We start from the raw sequence: 20,750 nt of genomic DNA, 5'->3' as shown, positions 1-20,750 counted from the left end.
ACAGGAACAGCACAGCAACCTGCTGGTAAGCCCAGAGGTAGCTCCCACCAGGAAGTATTTAAGAGACCAAAAAAAAAAAAAAACAACCCACTTGAAAGCAATTTAGAGTAGAAATACTGGACAACTTGGTAATTCTATAGGCTAAGAGTTCCACACTGGTGTCTCTGCTCTCTCCCATACCCATATTTATACTGAAACAGGACAGCCTCAGCTCTGCAACTGCAGAGCTGGACACTTAGGTTCATGCATAACTGCTCATGCAACTTAGGTTTATTCCACTTGGAAACCTGAGATTTGGCACGTGTTGTAAGCCCTTGAGACTGCATCTCACTGGCTTTAGGGAAACAAAGCCCCAAGCCAGCCAGTGAAAAAAATCCTGAGCATTCAGTAGGCAATGTGCCCTGCCAAGGCCATGCCAGGTGCCAGCAGACAGGTTGATGTCAGGAAGCCCAGCTGGCCCCAAGGCAGAGCCCAGCCTGGCTGCATTGAGCTACCACTGCCTGCACATCACCTGTGTGACAGCCAGCCTCTGCCACCCTCCAGGGAGGTGACAGTAAGTGCTACAGCAGTGACATTTAGGAATGTACTTAAGACCTGCTTTCATTCACACACACACCAAGGAAAGAGGCATGATCACACCTTCCCTGACATGCTTCTGACAGCATCTCCCATTCCCTTCTAACATGGGGCATTAGCATAGGAGTGCTTTCCTGCATTATCCCAAAAACACTTAACATGTTGTGCAACCTCAACTCCTTTCTATGCATCAAACAGTGGGATCAATCAACATAGCAACATCTCCTCTCCCCCACAAACAATACATCTTACTCTTTATTAAGTATCAAATTGTCTCCAACATAAATTACATCCAAATTATGTAAGTTTCAAGAAAGTCAGATATTTTATGTACAATGTTTGTCTTGAGTCAGATAAACCTTTATCATTTTAACCTGTACCGTAAAAAGCAAACCTACATCAGTACCAAATAAAGCATTAAAAAGGTAACAAATATATAACATTTTAGAAATGCTCTCAGAACGCGAAAGTTAATGGTGAGGATTTTTATAGTGCAGAAATCTTGGGTTTGCAGCTCTTAGACCATCTCTCTTTCTCTGCGGATGGCACAGCACAGAACCATACTGAATATCATGCCAACAATCTGCAGAGAAAGCACACAGATTAGAAATCGGGAAAGGAAAGCATGAGAAGCATGATAAGAACATGTGCTTTTATCAGCATGAGGACAAGCTGCTCTTCACAGCCCAGAGGTCACATTTATTCTGTATTTTTACACTTTACCCTGTCATTCCCTACCTCCCAATCTCCATAGTTCATTCCCAGGAATCCCACTCATCTCTGTACTTGAAAACAGAGTATGTCAAGTTGGAAGGGACCCAAAAGGATCTTCAAGTCCAACTTCTGGCCCTGGCACAGCACCAGCAACTATAAACCACTGCCATATCTCCTAAGAAAGCTTTGATCATCACAATATATGCTTTTCTCCAGAGAGGTCAAACACAAGTGCAAGTTTTTTTAGCAGCCCTCTAGCACAGGGCTGTTATTTCAGCCCTCTAGCAGAGCCTGTAATTGTTACAAAGGAAAGAGAAGAATCCCCAGCAGATATTAGGATTAAGATGTGGGCCAGCAACATGATCCATACATCTTCACTCCATATATACATACATCACTGATTTCATAATTGCTAAGAGTGCAAGGAGGCAGATCCTAATCCAAAGCAGAAGCAGGGAGGCCTGAGACATCCCAGCCTCTGCACTGCCTCAGGGCCCTGCAGCACACACCCTGATCCTGCTGGGACTTGTCCTCAGCAGAATGGCCTTGTGGGCTGCAGGGCTAGGCACTGCTCTACAAGACTTCTGCTCTGTGTATCCTCCGAGCACCCTCTAAATAATCTGGAAACTCACCATCATTACAGCAATGCCAAGGCCAACTGCTCCAATGACATTGAATTTGGATTTGAAGACATAATCAATGGCATCAGGGCAGGGCTGAAATGGAACAGATGCTTCATTAGTGTTTTACACACACAAGGTTCATTTGAAGACTCATCTTTTAGAAGCTGCTTTGATCTGGCCTTTACTGTTGCATCCTTAAAGAGAGCCAGGGATGGTCCTACACAAGAGCTGATAGAGAAGTTTACATCTACTCTTCAAGTACCTCAGACTTGTTAACAGCACCTTGACTACAGCAATCTGAACATGCAGTTGATCAGGCTTGGCTTGTTACCACTGGCTGTCAGCACTTCAGATGATGCATTGCTTACCCCTTATCAAATGAGATTTAAAGCCACTCGATATTGCCAATTGCTACTGTAATTTTGCAGACACCTCATGAACCCACAGTACATGGGAATATCAGGATACCCTAGGCTAGGGGCAGATCCATAGAGGGGCCAGTTTAATGCTACCAGGACAAATAATTTACCTTTGCAACTAAAAAATAAAAAAGTATAGTCCTTTCCCCAGAACAGACACATGCTGGCCAATAAAAAGCACAAGGCACTTTTACAGAGGTATAAATCTTTCAGAGCTTGGTAGGTGGTCAAAGTCTCATCCCAGCCTCTGTCCTGCTTGTTGCAGCAGCAAACATCAGTGAGCTGCTGAAAACTACCTTTTTCTGTTGCTGTTCCTTATCCAGTCTAGAAAGAAATACTGAATCTGAGATTAAAGGGGTATACTGATGAGAATGAGTCAGTTCAATCAAAATACCAACACAGCACTGCTTCTTAGAGGCACACTCCATTACAGCCCTTTGATCTTGTAATCTATCCACTGTTTTTCTACAATTGGGAATGGGCATCACAAGATGAAGTCAACAGATGAAGCTAAAACACACAGCAGAATAAAACTAAACAAAACCTGCATGCAGGCTCAGCTACTCCCACACACTCCAAATCAAACTGCACAGACAGGACTAAAGATAAAGACTGAATGGTCTCATGTGGGCAGATATGTGAATTGTTAATTAAAGTTAAAAAACCCCAAGTCATTAATTGAATTCCTGCATGGTAAGAACCATAGAAGGACTCAAACTGTCTTGGAGCATAAAGCAAGAACACAGGATGCTTGTAAGGAAAAGAGAAAAAAGGGTGGTTAAAAACTACAAAAGCTGTTTTCTCCTGTTATTTTTTGGTACACAGGCACCTCTGCAGCAATACTCCAGCAGGGAAACCTGATTTACAGAACTGCCTTCACAGTCACCAACTCACCTGAACAGGCTACCAACCCTTACCCCCCTCTCCCTGTCCTTGCTGAAGCTTCAGACTTGCTCCCACCCCAAGCTCTACTTCTCCCCAAGCAGGAGGGAGTTGACAGCTCCCAGCAAACACCAGGAAGATGCACTGAGGAGAACAGAGCTCTCAAGGCATTGTGAGGAGGTTCTTTCTAGGCAAACTTTTGATCTTCCACTGCCCACCCCAGCAGTGAGTCTGTGACACATAGACTGCACATATCCTGAACAAGGTCAGACTTCCTGCTTGTTCTTTCCATGCTAATGGTGGGTTTGTTTTTCACCACCAGCCTGATCACAGACAAAGACTGCCACAGCAGTGTGACATGGGCATTTCCCACAGACTAGGAGGGTTTCCTGAAGCGTGTTTCTTACTCTACCCACTGGGCAGAGCTGATGGTGAATTATATCAAGCTTTACCTTCACAGAGAATGACTCAGACACTGTCTTTGCTGGACAGGTGTCCATGTACTGGGGCTCTATAGCTCCATTGAGGCCACAGCAGTTTAGCTACAACAGAAAACACAAAAAGAGCCCCAGGTTAAACAATCCTTATTTTTGTTCAGTAATCTTGGTAAAACAAACAAACAAACAAAAAACCCCAAATAATTTATGCTAGTTTTTATTACAGCCCAAGTCCTGTCAAAATGACTGCTATAAACCTAATTTTAACAAACCTTTATTAAATTGAAGGACAAGTTTCTGAAAGGAAGAGCTAGATCTCTTTAAGTACACACAAAATCATTTTGGCAACAGCCTGTGCTCCTTACAGACACAAGGCTGAACACAGATATGCACGTGTGCATACTAGGGTGCCAGTAGCTCAGTAGCACAGATCCAGGGTTTCCCAGTCTGCTGCTGAGCTTTACAAAAACAAGAACTAGTTCTAGACACTTCAGAGGACAAAAAAAAAAAGGCATCCTGAATTCATTTATACCACACTTCTCTGCGATCTTTGGTTTCTTCTAACAAGTAAAAAATTTGTACAGGGGACTAGGTGGCATGAGTAACAGTGTAAGGAACAGCTGCATTACTTTCCAGGTTAAGCAGAACCATATACTTACAGCAAAGTGAAGTGCTTTCAGGGTGTCTCTGGCACCTGGCTGAACTCTCTTTCTGTAGGTGTCATTGTAGAACTCCTTTAACTCACTAATAATCTAAGGAAAAGCAAAGAGTTGTGTATTAATGGTGTGTTAGTGCTGTACCTTGTATTAATTATGAAAATCTTGCTTTCAGCAAGTCAGTCATCAAAACTCCTGCAGCCTACAACACCCATTCTTCTGCCATGTACAAATAGAAGGTGGACAGAAGGCTCACCTGTTTCAGGTGAGAAATAACTGTACACTTACTTTAATAGCCACACCTAAACAGTAAGACTGTTTCCCCTTCCAAATCTCTGACCTTCTAACAGGATTGAGAGAACCAAGCCTTTGCCCACTGACTGCCCAAAAATATTCCCTATTCTACTATACTCCAGAAGTTTCTATATTTCCCTATTGTATAATACAAAGTGAGCAGAAAAGCAACCCTGGTCACCAAGCATGTGATTTTGAAACAAGACAGAATCTTGATGGCTCGGGAGGGAGAGGCCATATTAGTCATGCTTCAGGTGCAGATACACTCAGCTCTCAGCTGTCCCAGCTCCCCTCTGGAAGTGGTAAAGCCTCCCAGCCAGCCTGCTTCACCTCACAGCTCAGTCAGGTACTCTCCGGAGGGCACCTCTAGCATGCAACAGATTCTTGGACTCTGGCTTCCCTGATACAGTCTCATGTTTAAATACTACAGTTAGATTTTTTATGTTGTTTTGCTTGAATCAGCCTTTTTCCTCTCCCCCAAATTCCCTGGGTAATAAGGATTTGACTTGTACTAATATAGATGTCAGCAGATTGCTGACTGTGGGCACATTCATAGAATCATGGAGTGTTTGGGGTCAGAAAGGAGATTTTGAGATCACCTAAGTCCTGCCCCTCTGCCATGGGCAGGGACACCTTCCACTAGCCCAGGCTGCTCAGAGCCCCATCCAGCCTGGCCTTGGACACTGCCAGGGATGGAGCAGCCACAGCTTTTCTGGGAAACCTGTTCCAGCATCCCACCACTCCCAACTTTAAAGAGTATAAACCTACCTTTTCTTTATTTGAAAATCCCCAGATCCCAGCAGCAATTTCAAGGGCAAAAATCACAAAAAGGAAGAAGAAGAACTAGAAAAGAAAGACTGCGTTATTCATGAAGGCCAGAGCACCACAAACCAGCATCACACACACACACTGCAAGTTTGTCCAGACTTGTGGGAGGTGTCACTCGAGCAGGTTGCAGTTGGAGGTCTGAGACATTGGTAACACCAGGAAAAAGGACACTGGGTCAGCACTTCTTCCCAGGAGCGTCACAAAGTCTGGCAGTGCTTTTCAAGCAGCAATCCTGCTTTTTGATCAGTGTTAATTAAAGCCAATCATCTGTTAACTCCAACTTTGAAGCTGCCCAAGTCATCCAGACACATCACAACAGCTTGTACCAATTCTTTACTCTGGTTTGTCACTCCTGTTGCTTTAGGAGTCATTACTTAATTCCTGGCTTGCCACCAACTCCCAGAGAGCTACTGGTCATTTTGTTGTATATCCCATAAAACACAAAAGTGTTCTGTCTCTCACTGACTACCAGACCCAAAACACTACTATCATTTAGGAGCACTTTAAAGAGATACTCAGAATTTCAAAGGGCTAGAGGTATCATTTGCAACAAATACTTGAATTTAGGTTCTTCTGTGACACAGAAGGGGAATTGTTCTTTCAGTGTCTGTAGTAGTTGACTTTTATTAACTAAGCCTCCTGGTTATTTGGATGAGTAGTTTTGCAAGTGCACAGATGTGCATGAACCCAGTAAGCTCTACTGGCCCCCCCAGTCTGAAAACAATGAGGTTGCTCTCCAGTAATTGGCTTTCAGAGCAGTTGTCAACTAGAAGAGCTCATCCTGTGATTATCAACAGTAGAGCCTTGTTGTTTCAAGCACCAAATACCACAGTTCTGGTCTCAGAGATTAAAGACTGCACCACCTTCAGAATCCACAATGAACTGTCTAGCAATGATAGCACTGTTCTTATCAATATTTTAGTTCTGTGTTCACAATATTCCCAGCCTTGACACTTCAGTGTATGTCAGACACATCCAGCCTCTTGATATCATCCTCTGTTCAAATGCAGCAGGAGCATCTGGATTTCCGGCCAGAAATGAGAACTATATTTAACATTTTAGCATTGTGTAGGTGACCATGAATTTAAACGCTCTGATTGTTCTGGGTCCACAATCTCCTGCCCTTGATTTACACAGTAATATTTTCCTTCCTTACTCATCATGCTGCTCAAAAATTTAAGCATTACCCTGAGCACTTACCAGGCCAAGCATACACTGAGATTCCTGTGATGCACCACAACATCCCAAGAAACCAACCAGCATCATAAGGGCACCAGCTCCAATAAGGATGTAAACACCTAGGGAGGAGGAAGACAAAGGTGTGCAGGTCATTGAGACCTCAGAAGCAAGGTATGAAATTAATTACTCCACAAACAGCATTGGTAGCTTTTGCCAAGGTTTAAGTTTTTTTACCGAGGTATTTCAAGTTAAAAAAAAAAAAAAAATAGAGAAAAGAGGCTTGTGCTTAATTTTCAAAGCAAATGCATCTGAAAAAATTATATATAAAACCTTCATTTTGACACAATGTGTACCCCTATTGCAGTTTCACAAGCTTTAGAAAATGGGCAAGATAAAGCCATCTAAGACAAGCTGTAAGACACTTTTTACATCAGCTTCTCCCAGAGCCAAGAGTTATCAACTTCTCCTCAGGTGAAGATAGAGACAACTGGAACAGTGATTTATCAACAACTGCAAAGTCTTGAAGCAGATGCTTCTCCAGATTATTAAAAAAATGTCTGGTCTTGTAAACTACTCTGCCCAGAAATAAGGTAGTGAGTATGTTGAAGCAGAAAGAGAAAACATTTCTGAGGTAAAAGGCTCCATTTACACCAAATCCTCTGGCTCCTGAACTTGGGAACAACCAGCCTAATCATCATAGCTGTGAGCTGGAGACAGCAGCAAGTTGTGGTGAGCAAAAAAACAAGAAAACTCCCAAAGGATGGCAAGGAATATTACAGGGGTGGTGAAGCATCAAAGAATCAGCACAAAGCACATTGAACAAGCAGGACACTTCTATCAATTGGGACATAGAAACAGTTCAGGGACCCAATCAATACTAATTAAAGGGAGCCAGATGTAAGCATTTGCAAGTGAAATATTCTAGATGCAAACCAATAAGATTAGCTGCCAAAATAAACATCTCCTTAATGCAGCATTTGTAAGGGATTAAACCTGACATTTCTTATCAGGAGGAAATTCCCATATGGACTTTTTAACCTCAGCTTAACCTTTTTCCATTTTGAAGAAGAAGGGGGAAAAAAGGTCCATCAGTACCACTTATTCCATATTGAGTTGTGCAGAAAGCCTTTGAGGTAACTTGCTTTGTAACTTACTGCAGTCAGTAACTACTCCCAGAAAATTATGTTGCAGCAGAAATTCCTACTGAGCTTCTTTTTAAAACTCAGTTAAACCTACAGAGATTTCAAGCAGGTTTCACTGGCTGCATCCAGCCAGTAGCTTAAGCATCACACCATAAAAAATGTATGTTTTAGGAGGTGAAAGAGTTGTTTTAGACTACCCAAAATAAGACTTGTTAAATATTCAGCTCAACAGCCAAGTTTAGAGTTCTGTTCTTTTTCTGAGGTCCACTTAGAAACATCTGGGACTCTTTCTGGCAGCTCCAAGAACCATCCAGTTTGCTAAGATGCCATCATATCAAGGTCAAACCACAGATTTTCCCACAGATAACCTGTCTGCATGCCTGCAGCTTCCTTGTGAAGTCCCATGAGCATCTCAATATTCCCAACTCTGGCCTCTACACCATTCCTAACAGTATTCCCTGCAGGTACAGGCCACCCTAGGACTAAGAGGCTGCAGCATAAATTGCACCTCCTTGCAAGTGACCCTTCAGACACCAGCCTGGGAGCTGTCACAGCTGAGTAGCCAAGGACAGAAGACAGTTTTTTGGCAAGAGAAAGATGAAGCTATCCTTTAAAGACTTTAAAGATTGCCTAATTCCAGCCCCCTGCCACAGGCAGGGACACCTTCCACTAGCCCAGGTTGCTCAGAGCCCCATCCAGCCTGGCCCTGGGCTTCCAGGGATGGGGCAGCCACAGCTGCTCTGGGCAACCTGTGTCAGGGCATCACCACTCACACAGGGAAGAATTTCTTCTTATATCCAGTCTAACCCTGCTCTCTGTCCGTGTGAAGCCATTCCCCCTTGTTCTGTCACTCCAGGCCCTTGTCAAGAGTTTCTCTCCATCCTTCCTGTGGGTTCCCTTCAGGTACTGAAAGGCCACAGTGAGGTCACCCCAAAGCCTTCTGTTCCCCACCAATCCCAATTCCTCAGCCTTTCATCATAGCAGAGGTGCTCCAAGGGTCTGAGCACCTACAGGTGACAATAACCAAATTATGTGTGCTCCCCTGCCCAAGCTTAAAAGCGACTGTAGAGATCAAAATCAAAGTTCAGATAAAATCCAGTTCATTTAGGAATTCCTATGACATTAACTAACTAAAAATGTGTGTGTCCCCTAATTAATGATCTTACAAACACCTTCCATATGGTCTAGCTAAAGCTACATTGATCCCTGCTGGCTGGAATAATTCTCATATGCACCAAGATATTTGTGCATTCCTCCCATTCAGCTCAGGATGAATTAGGAGACGTGGGGCTTTACAAGTTAGACAACAGTGCACGTGCTCCTTCTGAGAAATGAGGCAACAGAGTTGTGTTTTGGGTAGCTCAGGTTGGTCACTCTGGAGAAAAAATACTAATTACTCAATTGGTTTAGTGTGAAACTTTGCTGACACATATGGTGACGAGCATCAGGAAGAAACATCCTCTGTCTTCCAGGAGCCCCTGGGATTACAAAATATTTACTGACAGCAACAGAGACAAACTTCTGTGGGAAAAAGGCTGAAGAGCCAAGAACCCATTCACATGACAGCACTGCTGTCTGCACAAGAGCTCATAGGGGAAGCTGCCCCCAACAGCCAGGGAAGCTGCTCTCAGGCTGTTTTGCCTTTTCACTCTTTAAGAAAGGCCAAGGTTTCTGAGTGGCCTGGAAATTAGGGCACAAAAATGTGACCTTATCCCCTGAGCGATCCCCCAGCTCACCTGTGTAAAACTTTGTGTCAGATTCCAGTTCAAAGACGCTTTTGGTCTGTGAATCAAAGTGAAGCCATAGTCCAATTGCAAGCACTGCTGTCCCTGCAAGCTGTAAGAACAAGGAAGGCTTGTTAAAATGATACCAACTAATCCACCCAGCCTTGCATTAATAACAAAATCAGAAGCAAACACAGGATACAGCTTTTATTTAAAGAGCTGGTGACGAAGGACAAGCATAAAAGGATGGGGATACCAACATATAAACGAAGTTCCAGACATGAGGCACCTGGACAGAGGCATTTACATAATATAAACTCCAATGCCACAGGAGAACAATTCCATTGTTGTTCCTTTCTGAAAATATCCAAGGTTTAGCCAAGTGTCGGTATTTCCAGTGATCCTTCCACACATTCTTTTATTCTGGGTGGCTGCAGACATTGCATGGCTTAGTGACCTTAAAGCTTCACACTGAAGAGCAAGTGTATCACAAGGAAAAGTGCCTTGTGAGGCCAGCTGGAAGTTTTGGTGTATTAAGCAGACTGATGAGAGTTCTGTGTACCATGGAAGGGAGTTCAGGAAGAGTGCTGCTCTTGCCAAACAAGATAAAACCAACCCATTAAGTAACCACACTGACAGGAATAAGAAAATACCAGCTGCAGCAGTAGAACATTGCTGATCTGGAGCAATACAATCAAATTTTAGGTAATATTTAATTTTATCATCTCTGCCTGTATGCCTCCAGGTTCCTCTTAACATTGGTGCTTGTGTTTGCAGCAAGTCACTTTGTGTATAAATTAGCCTCTGGATGAAACAGCTGGCAAAAGCCACAGGAAGTGTTGCAAGAGAGCGAATTGCACTCTGATAAGGCCAATGGCAACAGTTTGCTTTGAATAGACTGAATCCCCCTTTAAAAAAGAAAAAAAAAATGGAGTTTTCTTGCTTGTAAAAAAATGAAGAGACCAGACAAAGTATAAAGCTGCAGTGTGCTTCCCAGCTCTTCCTTTGAAGATCATTTAACTATTAAAAAAAGTTCTACAAAAGTGAGATGAGGACAGAAACCTCAAATATTGCAGCAGACATTAAAAATTTAAACTTAAGAGTGAGCAGTAAGTTTATGAAGTCTGGTGCTTTGGTCAGGCAAAGCACACATGAAAAGCAAAAAGAAAATCCCAACAACGCCTGACCTCTGATAAGAAGGTCCTTGCAGAAAGAAACAACATTCCTGATTTGCCTCTAAGAAACTGGGAATTGTTTAACAATGGCAATTTTTAGTGGGAATATGGGCAGCATTCCCTTGGTGAGCACCTAAGGATACAACATCCCTTCCACACCAAGCCCACCTGAGAGGTGGGAGCCTGAGCATCCCTTCTCCCTGCTCACAGACAGCCCCAGCTTTCCTAAACCAGCTTTTCCTGTATGGCAGGAACCCGAGTGCCAGGCCTGCCTCCAAGAGGAGCTGCAGGGCTGTAGCTGGGAAAACAGATCAAATGACACACAACCCAAAGCCATATAAAACCACCTGGAGGATTCCAGACCTAAGCAAAAGGCCTTTGTTGGTGTTTCTGGTGCTTACTCCCAAGGCACACCTGCACACACCTCCTGCTTGCCTTGCTAGGGCCACCCTGACAAGATGATTAAATTATGCTGGAGCACCTTGGTACAACCCAGAACGCCACAACAGTGTCATTATTTCAATTTCTTGTGCCACAGCTGCACCCCGAGGGGAGGGAGAGGCACAAAAGAGAGCTGACAGAGACAAGGGTTACTGCTCTACCTGCTCTCCCGCCTGCATCATCACTTCAAAAAGCCTTTGCCACCTCATCTCACCCCCATTCAAACATCAGAAAGGCTTAGTGATGTAAAAAACTCTGCTTTGAGACTGATGTTAAGTCACCAGACACATTCCCACAACCCAGTGTTCAATAACACTCTGCTTGAGGATCCCTCTTCTGGGTCATCCAGCAGTTGTCAGCTTTTATAGCTGATCCAGATCCCATCATTAGAAGAAATCTAGAGCCTCCGCTGGTTTTGCCAGGAACTCACAAATTGTGAAGCCACAAGGCTGAACACCCAGCTCTTCTCACCTACCAAATTTATTTACAGCTTGACAAGTTCTAGTACTTGAGTAGGGAGCTCTGCAAATGGAGCAGGGCACAGAAAAGGACTGTAAAACTGAAGAAAAGAAACTCTTAAGCCATGCTGTAACCAAGCAGATAATCTTAAGATTCCAAAAGCAAAGGAGAAGGCTCAGTTAATGGCCTCCAGAAACAAACTGGTCTGTTCACATTGGGCAGAGATGATGTACCTCATATAGTTTCTTTCAAAACACAAATTTAACTCTTCCCCAGCAGCACACAGAGGTACATGGCATGTTTTCTCCTTGGAAAAGCAGTCACTCTGTGGGAAAGATTTAAGAAGATGCCAGGGAGACAAGAGACTTACAGGATCACAGAACAGTGATAACACGTCATGCCAGTGAACTGCTGCACAGCACTAAAAAAAGTGGTAGAATTAAACAGAGTGATAATTCTCTGCATGGTGGATTAGAAATAAAATGCAAGAATAAGTCTTTCTTCATGCAAGAATAAGAGACTTTCTGTCTCAGTTCCTTAAGGAAAGCCGACTTATGCTCTCAGTTTGTGCTCTTCCTACCCACACTGACCACTGAACTAAAAAAAGGCAGTTTTAAAGCAGCAGTCAAGAAACTTGAAGCTTCAAGTTTCCATCAAAACAAGGGAGAAATGAGGACACAGCAACACCAGCCTCTGAGGAAGAGAAAAGCACAGCTCTACGGGCATTTGCCAGCATCCCTGGCCAGTGTGGCACACTAGAGACTGAGGCACTGTCAAACCTCCCTGCTCACCCTTGCTATGCCAGCAGGATGGGACTGGTGCTGGGATGGTTTGGGAGTTTTTCCTTCCTTGGGAAAGGGGTGCAAAGCCCCCAGCCTCGGCTGTATGGAAGCAGATCCCCAGATAATCTAATTGTTGCTGGTATTTTTTTGGTAATCCAAGGGGATTCCCCATCCAACAGACCTAATTTGTCACAGGAGTTGAGCAATACTGTGTTCAGCATTCTAAAAATTCAGAGTAGCTCTATCCTGCGCTGAAAGAAATTTAGCTGGAAAAGAACAACACTGTACTCCTGAAAGTAATCCATTTTGTCTGGTTTCACATACACAAAGAGGATGGGTTTGTGAGCTTATCAGACAGGTAAGTAGTATGTTTCCATAGTGACAAGTACAGCAAAGAGAGCTGGTTGTGTTTTTTCCAATCTGGCCAAAACGTGAAGTTAAATGGATACTGTTCACTTTGCTGTTTTGGAAAAGTTTGTGGCAGTGATTTTCCAAGTATGTCCTGGCACAATTACACCACTGACTTCCCTGCTCCAACAAACCAGGCTTCCTTGTTTGCCCTAACCACTACTCCCAGCTCATTCCTGCTCTGCTTGGCTGTTCCAGGGCTGCAACAATGGTAAAACTACCTGGCCACTCCTCTCCCAGCCCTGTGGAGGCTTCTCAGGTTGTTTTTTTTGTCGATTACATGGACACACACCCCCTTTGCCCCTAAAGCTCACTCCTGCCATGCAGCTTTCTGCCTGTTCCAACAGGAAAAACAGCTTTTTTGGTCTATCTTCCTTTCTTACATAGCCCTGCATGTTTCCCTTGCTTCGCCTCTGGGTACATCTAAAGGCGTGTCCCAGCCTTCCATGTGAGAAAAGTGAGAAAGGACCTGAGCTAGTCAGGATGCACTGGAGATGAGAAAACCTGTGTATCCTGGAGGCTGCAGCCACACTGAACACTCTGCCTTCCTCCCCTCACCACCCCTGGCTGACCTGAGCTTGAGTTCAGTGTGCCTCAGCACTGAACACTACCAAAAAATTCCTACAGGATATCTGCCCCACTCTCACACTACCAAAAAATTCCTACAGGATATCTGCCCCACTCTCACACTACCAAACAATTCCCACAGGATTTCTGTCCAGCTCTGACACTACCAAACAATTCCCATAGGATTTCTGTCCCGCTCTGACACTACCAAACAATTCCCACAGGATTTCTGTCCAGCTCTGACACTACCAAACAATTCCCACAGGATTTCTGTCCCACTCTCACACTACCAAACAATTCCCACAGGATTTCTGTCCCACTCTCACACTACCAAACAATTCCCACAGGATTTCTGTCCCACTCTCACACTACCAAACAATTCCCACAGGATTTCTGTCCCGCTCTGACACACGAGGTTTTGCAGATATCACTCCCCCAGCAGAAGGCTTACACAGGAAACCCTTATATTTAATAATAATGCCATAAACACATTTTAAAACCTTGAGATTTTTTTTTAAAAAAAACCACCACCACCACCAAAAAAAAAAAGCAAAACAAAAAACAAAACAAAGAAACCAAAAACCACCACAAAAAAACCCCAAACCAAAACAAAAAAAAAAAACAAACAACAAAAACCCCCAATCAAACAAAAAAACCAAACAAATCCAAAACACCAATTGTGTTAACACAACCCATACCAGCACAATGTGTGACGCTATTTTGAAAAGCTAGGAAGTTTATTTTTGATTTAACCACTATTTTGGAAGGACCATTTTGTTCAGTCCCGTCTGACCTTGTTCCCTTGTTAAGGGACAATCAGCCCATTTGCCTCAGACCTCTTAGAGCATCTTATATTTCCACAGGCGGAATTGCCTCTCAAGGAGCTCAAGGTCCAAGCACTTACCAAGTCCTCAGACAGTTCTTTGTCCCAGCAGACAAAGCTTTGGGAAGGGGACACCCTTCCCCAGCCCTTCCTGCACTTCCACAGGGTGGAGGCAGGGATAGGGAAGTAATCAGACAGTTCAAGACCGCCTGATAAATGGCTCAAAGCCTGTAAAAATAAACGCCCTTGCACAAAAAAAAAAAAAAAAAAAAAAAAAGGTGGGTTTTGCCATTTTGACACCTTCAGGCCAAGTTTACATACAACTTCTACCATGCTCATGGCATTACCTCTAGCAGAAGGTACATCATCAGGTGAAAATAAAGAAGTCAGTCAAAAATAAATACTATTTTCAGTGTTGTCATCTAACAGAACACCTTTTTTTTTCTTGAAGTAAGATGGTATGTCAGGCTTAACACTACTGTTCCATATATGGGTTTACAACAGGATGTGACAATAAGATATTAAAAAGTCACCATCTTCATTTGATAAACACTTGAACTTTAAGCTAAAAACCTGACTGCATAAGAATTTACTTCTTACTGTTTTAGACTGAACTAAGAAAGCTAGGACCAGATCTACAACGTTGCAAAGCACATGCAAAGAAATTGAGAACATTATGAGTAGTAATGAACTGTTTCTGTCCTTTCACTGGCTGGTACTCCATAAATAAAAACGCATAAACAGTAAGTACAGGTGAGGCTCAACATCACTCTAAACCCTCAATTACAGAATTAGTGTTATCCACAGCAGCACAGGTTTTCAGAGTTTTGAAACACTTGTGCTAATGGGGGCTTGCAGTTATACAAGAAACTGCAGCTATTTTCAAACTAGTTTGGAAAAAAGTGGATTGGAAAGGAAGTATTTTCTTTCTGCTTAGCTAGTTTCAAGAATGTTGTGGTCTATGTTAATGCCACAACACTTTTTGCAATAAAATGGTGCTCCAGTACAGTAGGAGCAGCATTACAAAATTCCTGAACCACTGCCAAGACTAGTGCCCATTTCATACAAGTTCCTATTCAGAAGTAAGTCTACTATATTTGCAATTAGAATTGCAAATAGGAGCCAGAACTGCTGGAACTCTAAGAAGCTTCACATCAGGCTTCTCAAGGCAACATACTCCAAACTCCATTCCTGACTCCACAGAACTTACTGGAGTCAATAGACACTGAGCTGAGCCCAAGCAGCATTAGATTCTTACACTGTAGCCAGCAACTGCACCAGTTCTATACAGAAAGCAAAAGCAACTAATTTCTGGGGTTTTCACATGTGCCTGCATATATACATACTAAGAGACTCGTGCATATTTCCCTGCCCATCCTGCAAGTCCTCTCTTGGAGGAAGAAAGATCCTCTGAATTGCTGTTGTTGGTGCACAAAAACAGCTGAGATTAGGGCTCAGAACAAAACCACAGATATCTTCAAGCTACAGAAGGAAAAGGGCTCTCCAGGCCTTATTCTGCTCATCTTACTCCAGCAGGCACTACCACACACAAATGTATTTATTCATAAAACACGCAGCACTCTGGAGAGTAGGAAGTCAGGGCAAGAGAGCTGCCCAATAGTGAAAAGGAACAAGAAAATGACTGCTCAAAATTTCAGCATCAACTCTGTGCTACAGCACTTGCTTGCCTAAAATACATTAAACCATAAATATTAGCAGCAGACATCTTCATATTCCACAAAATTAACAAGAGGAAAACCCAGCATTAATGCAAGTCCTTGCTTTTGTTCAGCATCAGGAGGCAGTGGGAGAACAGGCAGGCATTTGCCTAGTGTGATCCAGGTTGCTCAGAAGCCCACAGTTTTCCTAGGAAAAGACTTCATCACCAGGACCAACAAGCCTGAGCAAACCCAAGGAGTTAAGGGAGCACAGCTAAAGGCAGTCACTCACACAACTCAAAGCAATCCAGCATTGCTCACACTAAGGTTGGTCCAAGGCAACTTTGCTAAGACCACTCCACTGCTCAGGTTTAAGGCATGAAATGTGTTGTTTCCATTGACTTCTTGCCAAGCTCAAGCCAGCCTGGTGGGAAAAAAAATTTTAGTTCTGTATCAGGCTTGACACCTCCCTCCCACAGGCCAAAACAGCCCCCAAACTTGTATGATTAGAAAGCAGACTGTCAGGGATGCCAGGGCCAGCACTGGCCATGCCAAGACAGCAGAGCTGCTTGCAAACATGGGTGGGAGAACACCAGCCCCAGCAAGGACAGCACAAGAGCAGCAAGGAGCCTGCTGCAACATTCCATCCCAAGAGGAAACACAGCCATCCCTAATTCCTACCCCTCAAAAGAGAGGATTGAATCCCAAAACTTATGGATCCATGCTTAACTGGACTTGGTGCAAACATCCAAAGATGTCCCCTTCCTTCCATTTAGGCCACAAGAACATTTTAAGCCAAACTCTGAAGCCCCAAAAGTTTCAGAGAATGCCATGTTAATGCCCAGCCTCCCCAGCTAGAGAAAGGCCATCAGATCAATCAAGCACGAGATCTTCAGGAAGGGTTAAGAAAACAGGAAAGAAGGTAGCATTTCCCAGGACCAACCTCCTGGGCTACATGCTGAGCATTTAAAGATTGTGCTAGGATATGAACAGCACCTTGAGAGAAGAAAAAATTAACAAAAGGCTACTGAACTCCATATTAGCAGGTTGGACTAGATGATCTTAAAGGTCTTTTCCAACCTAATTAATTCTGTGATTAACCACTTATCCCTTCACCAACCTACCCCTCTGAGGAGAAAGCATCACCACTATCCCCACAGTGACACTTTCCTTCCAAAAATGTCCTCTTTCCTGGCTTAATATCCCACAGCTCTTGCTCACTGCCCCTTTCAATACAGTCAGGCCCTACCTAGTGCCTGAACAATCATGATCCTAAGGATTTCTAGCACATTTCCATGCTGAAGATAGAATTGCTGATGACAGAAACAGTCCTCTTTCTTTTCCAAACATTACCAAGTTTCTCTGTGATCCTCTCAAGGCAGGCAGATGACCAGAGCAGCCTGCAGGACTGTGGGACACCAGCATGCCATTGATTTTGGGAGCTTTACGCACCATATTCTATCTTCTCTCAGTCCTTCATTTCTGAAGCTGGTTTTGCTCTGTTGACACTGAGCACTCACCTGGTGCTTTTGTAAAGACATCATAGATTCTTTTCTCCCAAGGCTTCACTGCTCCATGGCAGCAGCTGATAGCATTTAGTTCCTATCTCCAGGCAGCTTCTGCTGGTGCCTTCCATGGGAATTACCTGATGCCTGCCTTTGTTTAGAGTCACACACCCTGTTCTGACAGCTGGCAGTTATCACCTCCATCACCCTGGACGACGGGTGCCAGCTAGCACCCCAGCAGTACCCTCTGTTCTTCTTCAGATGAGGTGGGGCTATACTGACCAGCACAGTGCTTCTCTCTGCAATAGCAGAGCTGCACCTCACCACAGCCCTGCCTCCACTCCAATACCCATCTACCTCATTCTTGCCAGGATCTTACTCCAGGACTGCCTGGTTTGCACAAGAGGCCTGAGATTTCCAGGAGATATTGAACAAGTGAACCAACGCCAACCAGTCCTCGCCTTCTCCAACATTCAGGCTTCTGCTCTAAGGCAGCATCTTCATGAAGTCTGACTTCCCCTTGCAGTAGCTAGTCACTCCTGTACATGTACACCAGCTTTTAAGGAATCTTCTCTCCAGATAGTCCATGTGTGCTACTCCCTGTGTGCTCCAGACTACCCTAAAGCAAAAACCCAGCCTCCAATTCGTTGCATTCCAGCTCAGAGAAGGGATGGTAGGCAGGGGGAGTTACCTAATCACAACTCACTTAAATGTTCTGAAGTGTTGTGTGACCTTGGAGAATTGTTAATCAAACATTTGCTGCTCCTCCTGTTTCACTTCCTTTGCATCAAAAGGTCAGTTCAAGCCTGTGCAGGATTCAGAGTCAAAGACAGGTTATGGCACAGAACTCTGTGAAAATCTTCCCCAGTAAAATAAAGTCCTGCTGAACATCACTCCCAAAACTTTTATACCTGGAGCCATTACTGTCTGGAAGAACTCCCTGAGAAACTCTTTTCCTCATGTGTCTGAGAAGGGGTATGTTACTTGGGTTTGCTTTTGCAAATTACTCCTAAAGCTTTCCTTTGGCTAACATTAGCAGCATTTATGAACCTTTATTTCCTTCCTTTGCATACAGCTTCAAATTTGAAAGTTTCAATTTTTATTTCAATAGCTTCCTTTACCAAGTTGTTTGAGACTTTCTACTTCCTCTTACCCTTGTTCAAGCCTCTGATGGAAGCAAGTACATTCCACCTAACGTGGCACCCACAGCCTTCTGTGCAGGGTTGCTGCAGACCACTGAAATTCCTGACCTATCCTTTTGAGGCAACTTATTTCAAAAAACAGAGGTACAGAATCGCACTTGAGCACAACAAGTTTTGTTAACACACTTCCATTACTTCACAGATTTTTCACATCTGCAAAGCCATAATAAAACATTACAGCCTTTTTTCTTATTAGGGTGGTTCTTGCCTTTTAATGCTGGCAGCTCCACAACACCTTTCTTTTTATGCTGTTCAATATGGAATAACCCAAGATACAGCTACTTTATTTCTCCATAGAGGACACAAGGTTTGCTAACACCATACCCCCTAAACTCCCCTTCAACTGTTTTCAGCAGGCCACAATGACATGTGGTGGTCCCCACAAACCAAGGATCACTCCAGCTGGTCAAACACTCCCTTATCTCTGGCTGAACCAAGCTGCTTGCATCTCACTGCCTCTTGGGGCCTCCAGACACTTACTGGGATCACCAAGATGCATTTATCTCCTTTTAATTCCTTTTTTCTTCCTCTTCTCTTTCCCACATCCTAGCTGCATACTGCTAGCCTCAAGAAGCCAACTTGAAAAGCCATCATCTCGCAGCTCCTCTGGGCAGCAGCACCACTCTCCTTCCATCCACCCCGTCACCAGTACAATTCTGTATTCGCGAGCACCCCTAAAGGTAGAAGTAAAGCCTGAGCACTTCATGATCATGACACTCCCAAGCGACAAGTAGATCCCGAGCTAAACAAAAACTCTCTCCCTATTCTCAGCCCTGGTCCCTAGACAAGCTGGTGAAGCTCAGGTTAAAAGCTTCTTTGAGGCAATGCCGTTGCCACAACAAGAATTTTTGTCCCATAAAATACTCTGCAGAAAGTCTACGGCTTTGAAATAAACAAACAAAAACAAGGCAAACCACGAGTACTTCAGTCTCGTTTAACAGGTTTAGAAACTCACTTGAATGTAAGTTTCAGACAATGTTTTATTAGGCTTTTCCTTCTGATCAGCTCTAACCCTGCAAATGCGACAGCGCTGCTGGCGAGTCCCGGGTGGCAAAATATGCTTTTTTGGGTCAAGTTTTGCACAGCTTCCCTCAACTGCAGCCCAGCTGTGTATTCTCAACTCTGCTGCAACCCATTTCGGCATCGAGACATCCCGAGCACTTCGCCCATTATTAACACGGCAACTTCCACTCGTCCCACGGGCAGTGCTGCGACTGACTCCAGACGCGGCTTCTTCCCGCAGCTCCAACTTCATTCCTCCACATCACAGCCACACCGCGGCCAACAGCCGAGAGAAGACGCAGCTTTTGAAGCCACACACTTTGCTCCTATCCGTCAGGCATACGAGCGGCTCCCGCAGTAATTTTCCACGCAGGAGCCAGCGCTAAATCGAGGTGCCCACGCCCCGAGGGCTTGAGGACAGCTCCAACCTCTCGGCTCAGCCATGCTTTCTCACGCCGGCCAGGAACCACACCGGAGACGCGATTCGAGGGGTGCCGGTCTGCTCCAGGAGATTAAACCCGAAGGGAAGCCACAGCTCCCACCGACAACGAGGAGCTCACACACACGACAACTTGCGAGGAGCCGGCTCACCTCGGGCTCAGCCCCGGCACCGGGAAAGCCGGCAGGGAGCCCGACCTGCGCACAGTTTTAGGGAGAGGATTGTGTGCAGTGCTGGGGATGCACAGTGGGAGCAGAATTGCACAAACCCAGCACCCCCTCCCCGCCTGGCAGCGCCCTCAACCCGCCTTTCGATAAAACCCCAAAAACGTGAAAAATAAAGCGGTGAGCACGCCGGCACCCGCTCCCTCTCCTTCCGGCGGGGGGCAGCAAGTGGAGAAACCAGCAAAAAACAGGCATCAAAAAACCAAACCAAACGCGGCTCCCGGCGCGTCCCCTCCATCCCCGTCCCGCGGGCTCCTCGCCGGGCAGCGCGGGGGACGCAGCCCGGGGCGCCTCACCCAGAAGATGAAGTTGAAGCCGAAGAGCAGGTACTTGATGCACTTGGTGCCTCCTTTGACGGGCATGGTGGCGGCTGCGGGCGCGGTCACCAGGCTGCCGCGCTCCGACGCCGCTCCTTAAATGCGGCCCTGCCCGGGCCGCTCGGGGACTCCCCTGCCCGCCCCCGGGGCCGCCCCCGGCCGCGCCCCGCACCTGCGGCCGCCCCTCTCCGCCCCAGGCCGGGCGGGCTCCGGCAGCGCCACACGGGGCCGGGCCCCGCCAGCCTTGGGGCTCGGAAATGTCCCGGCATGGAGG

At 45.0% G+C, this 20,750-nt stretch overlaps 1 protein-coding gene across 1 annotated transcript; it reads right to left on the bottom strand.

The window, feature by feature from the left end:
* Positions 1-804: 804 nt before the first annotated feature.
* Positions 805-20,580, bottom strand: CD9 (CD9 molecule). The gene is made up of 8 exons (XM_021540060.3): positions 20,456-20,580; positions 9,487-9,586; positions 6,630-6,727; positions 5,370-5,444; positions 4,311-4,403; positions 3,667-3,756; positions 1,923-2,006; positions 805-1,159 (listed from the first exon to the last, which is right to left on the bottom strand). Exons 1-8 carry the CDS (start codon positions 20,519-20,521, stop codon positions 1,094-1,096), a joined length of 672 nt encoding a protein of 223 aa, XP_021395735.1. The 5' UTR covers positions 20,522-20,580; the 3' UTR covers positions 805-1,093.
* Between the last annotated feature and the right edge of the window lie 170 nt (positions 20,581-20,750).

This window comes from Lonchura striata, chromosome 1A, assembly GCF_050655825.1.
Source record: "Lonchura striata isolate lonStrDom1 chromosome 1A, ASM5065582v1, whole genome shotgun sequence".
In the NCBI taxonomy this organism is placed as follows: domain Eukaryota; kingdom Metazoa; phylum Chordata; class Aves; order Passeriformes; family Estrildidae; genus Lonchura; species Lonchura striata.
The sequence above is the reverse complement of the archived record's forward strand: the minus strand, read 5'-3'. Positions and strand labels throughout refer to the sequence as shown.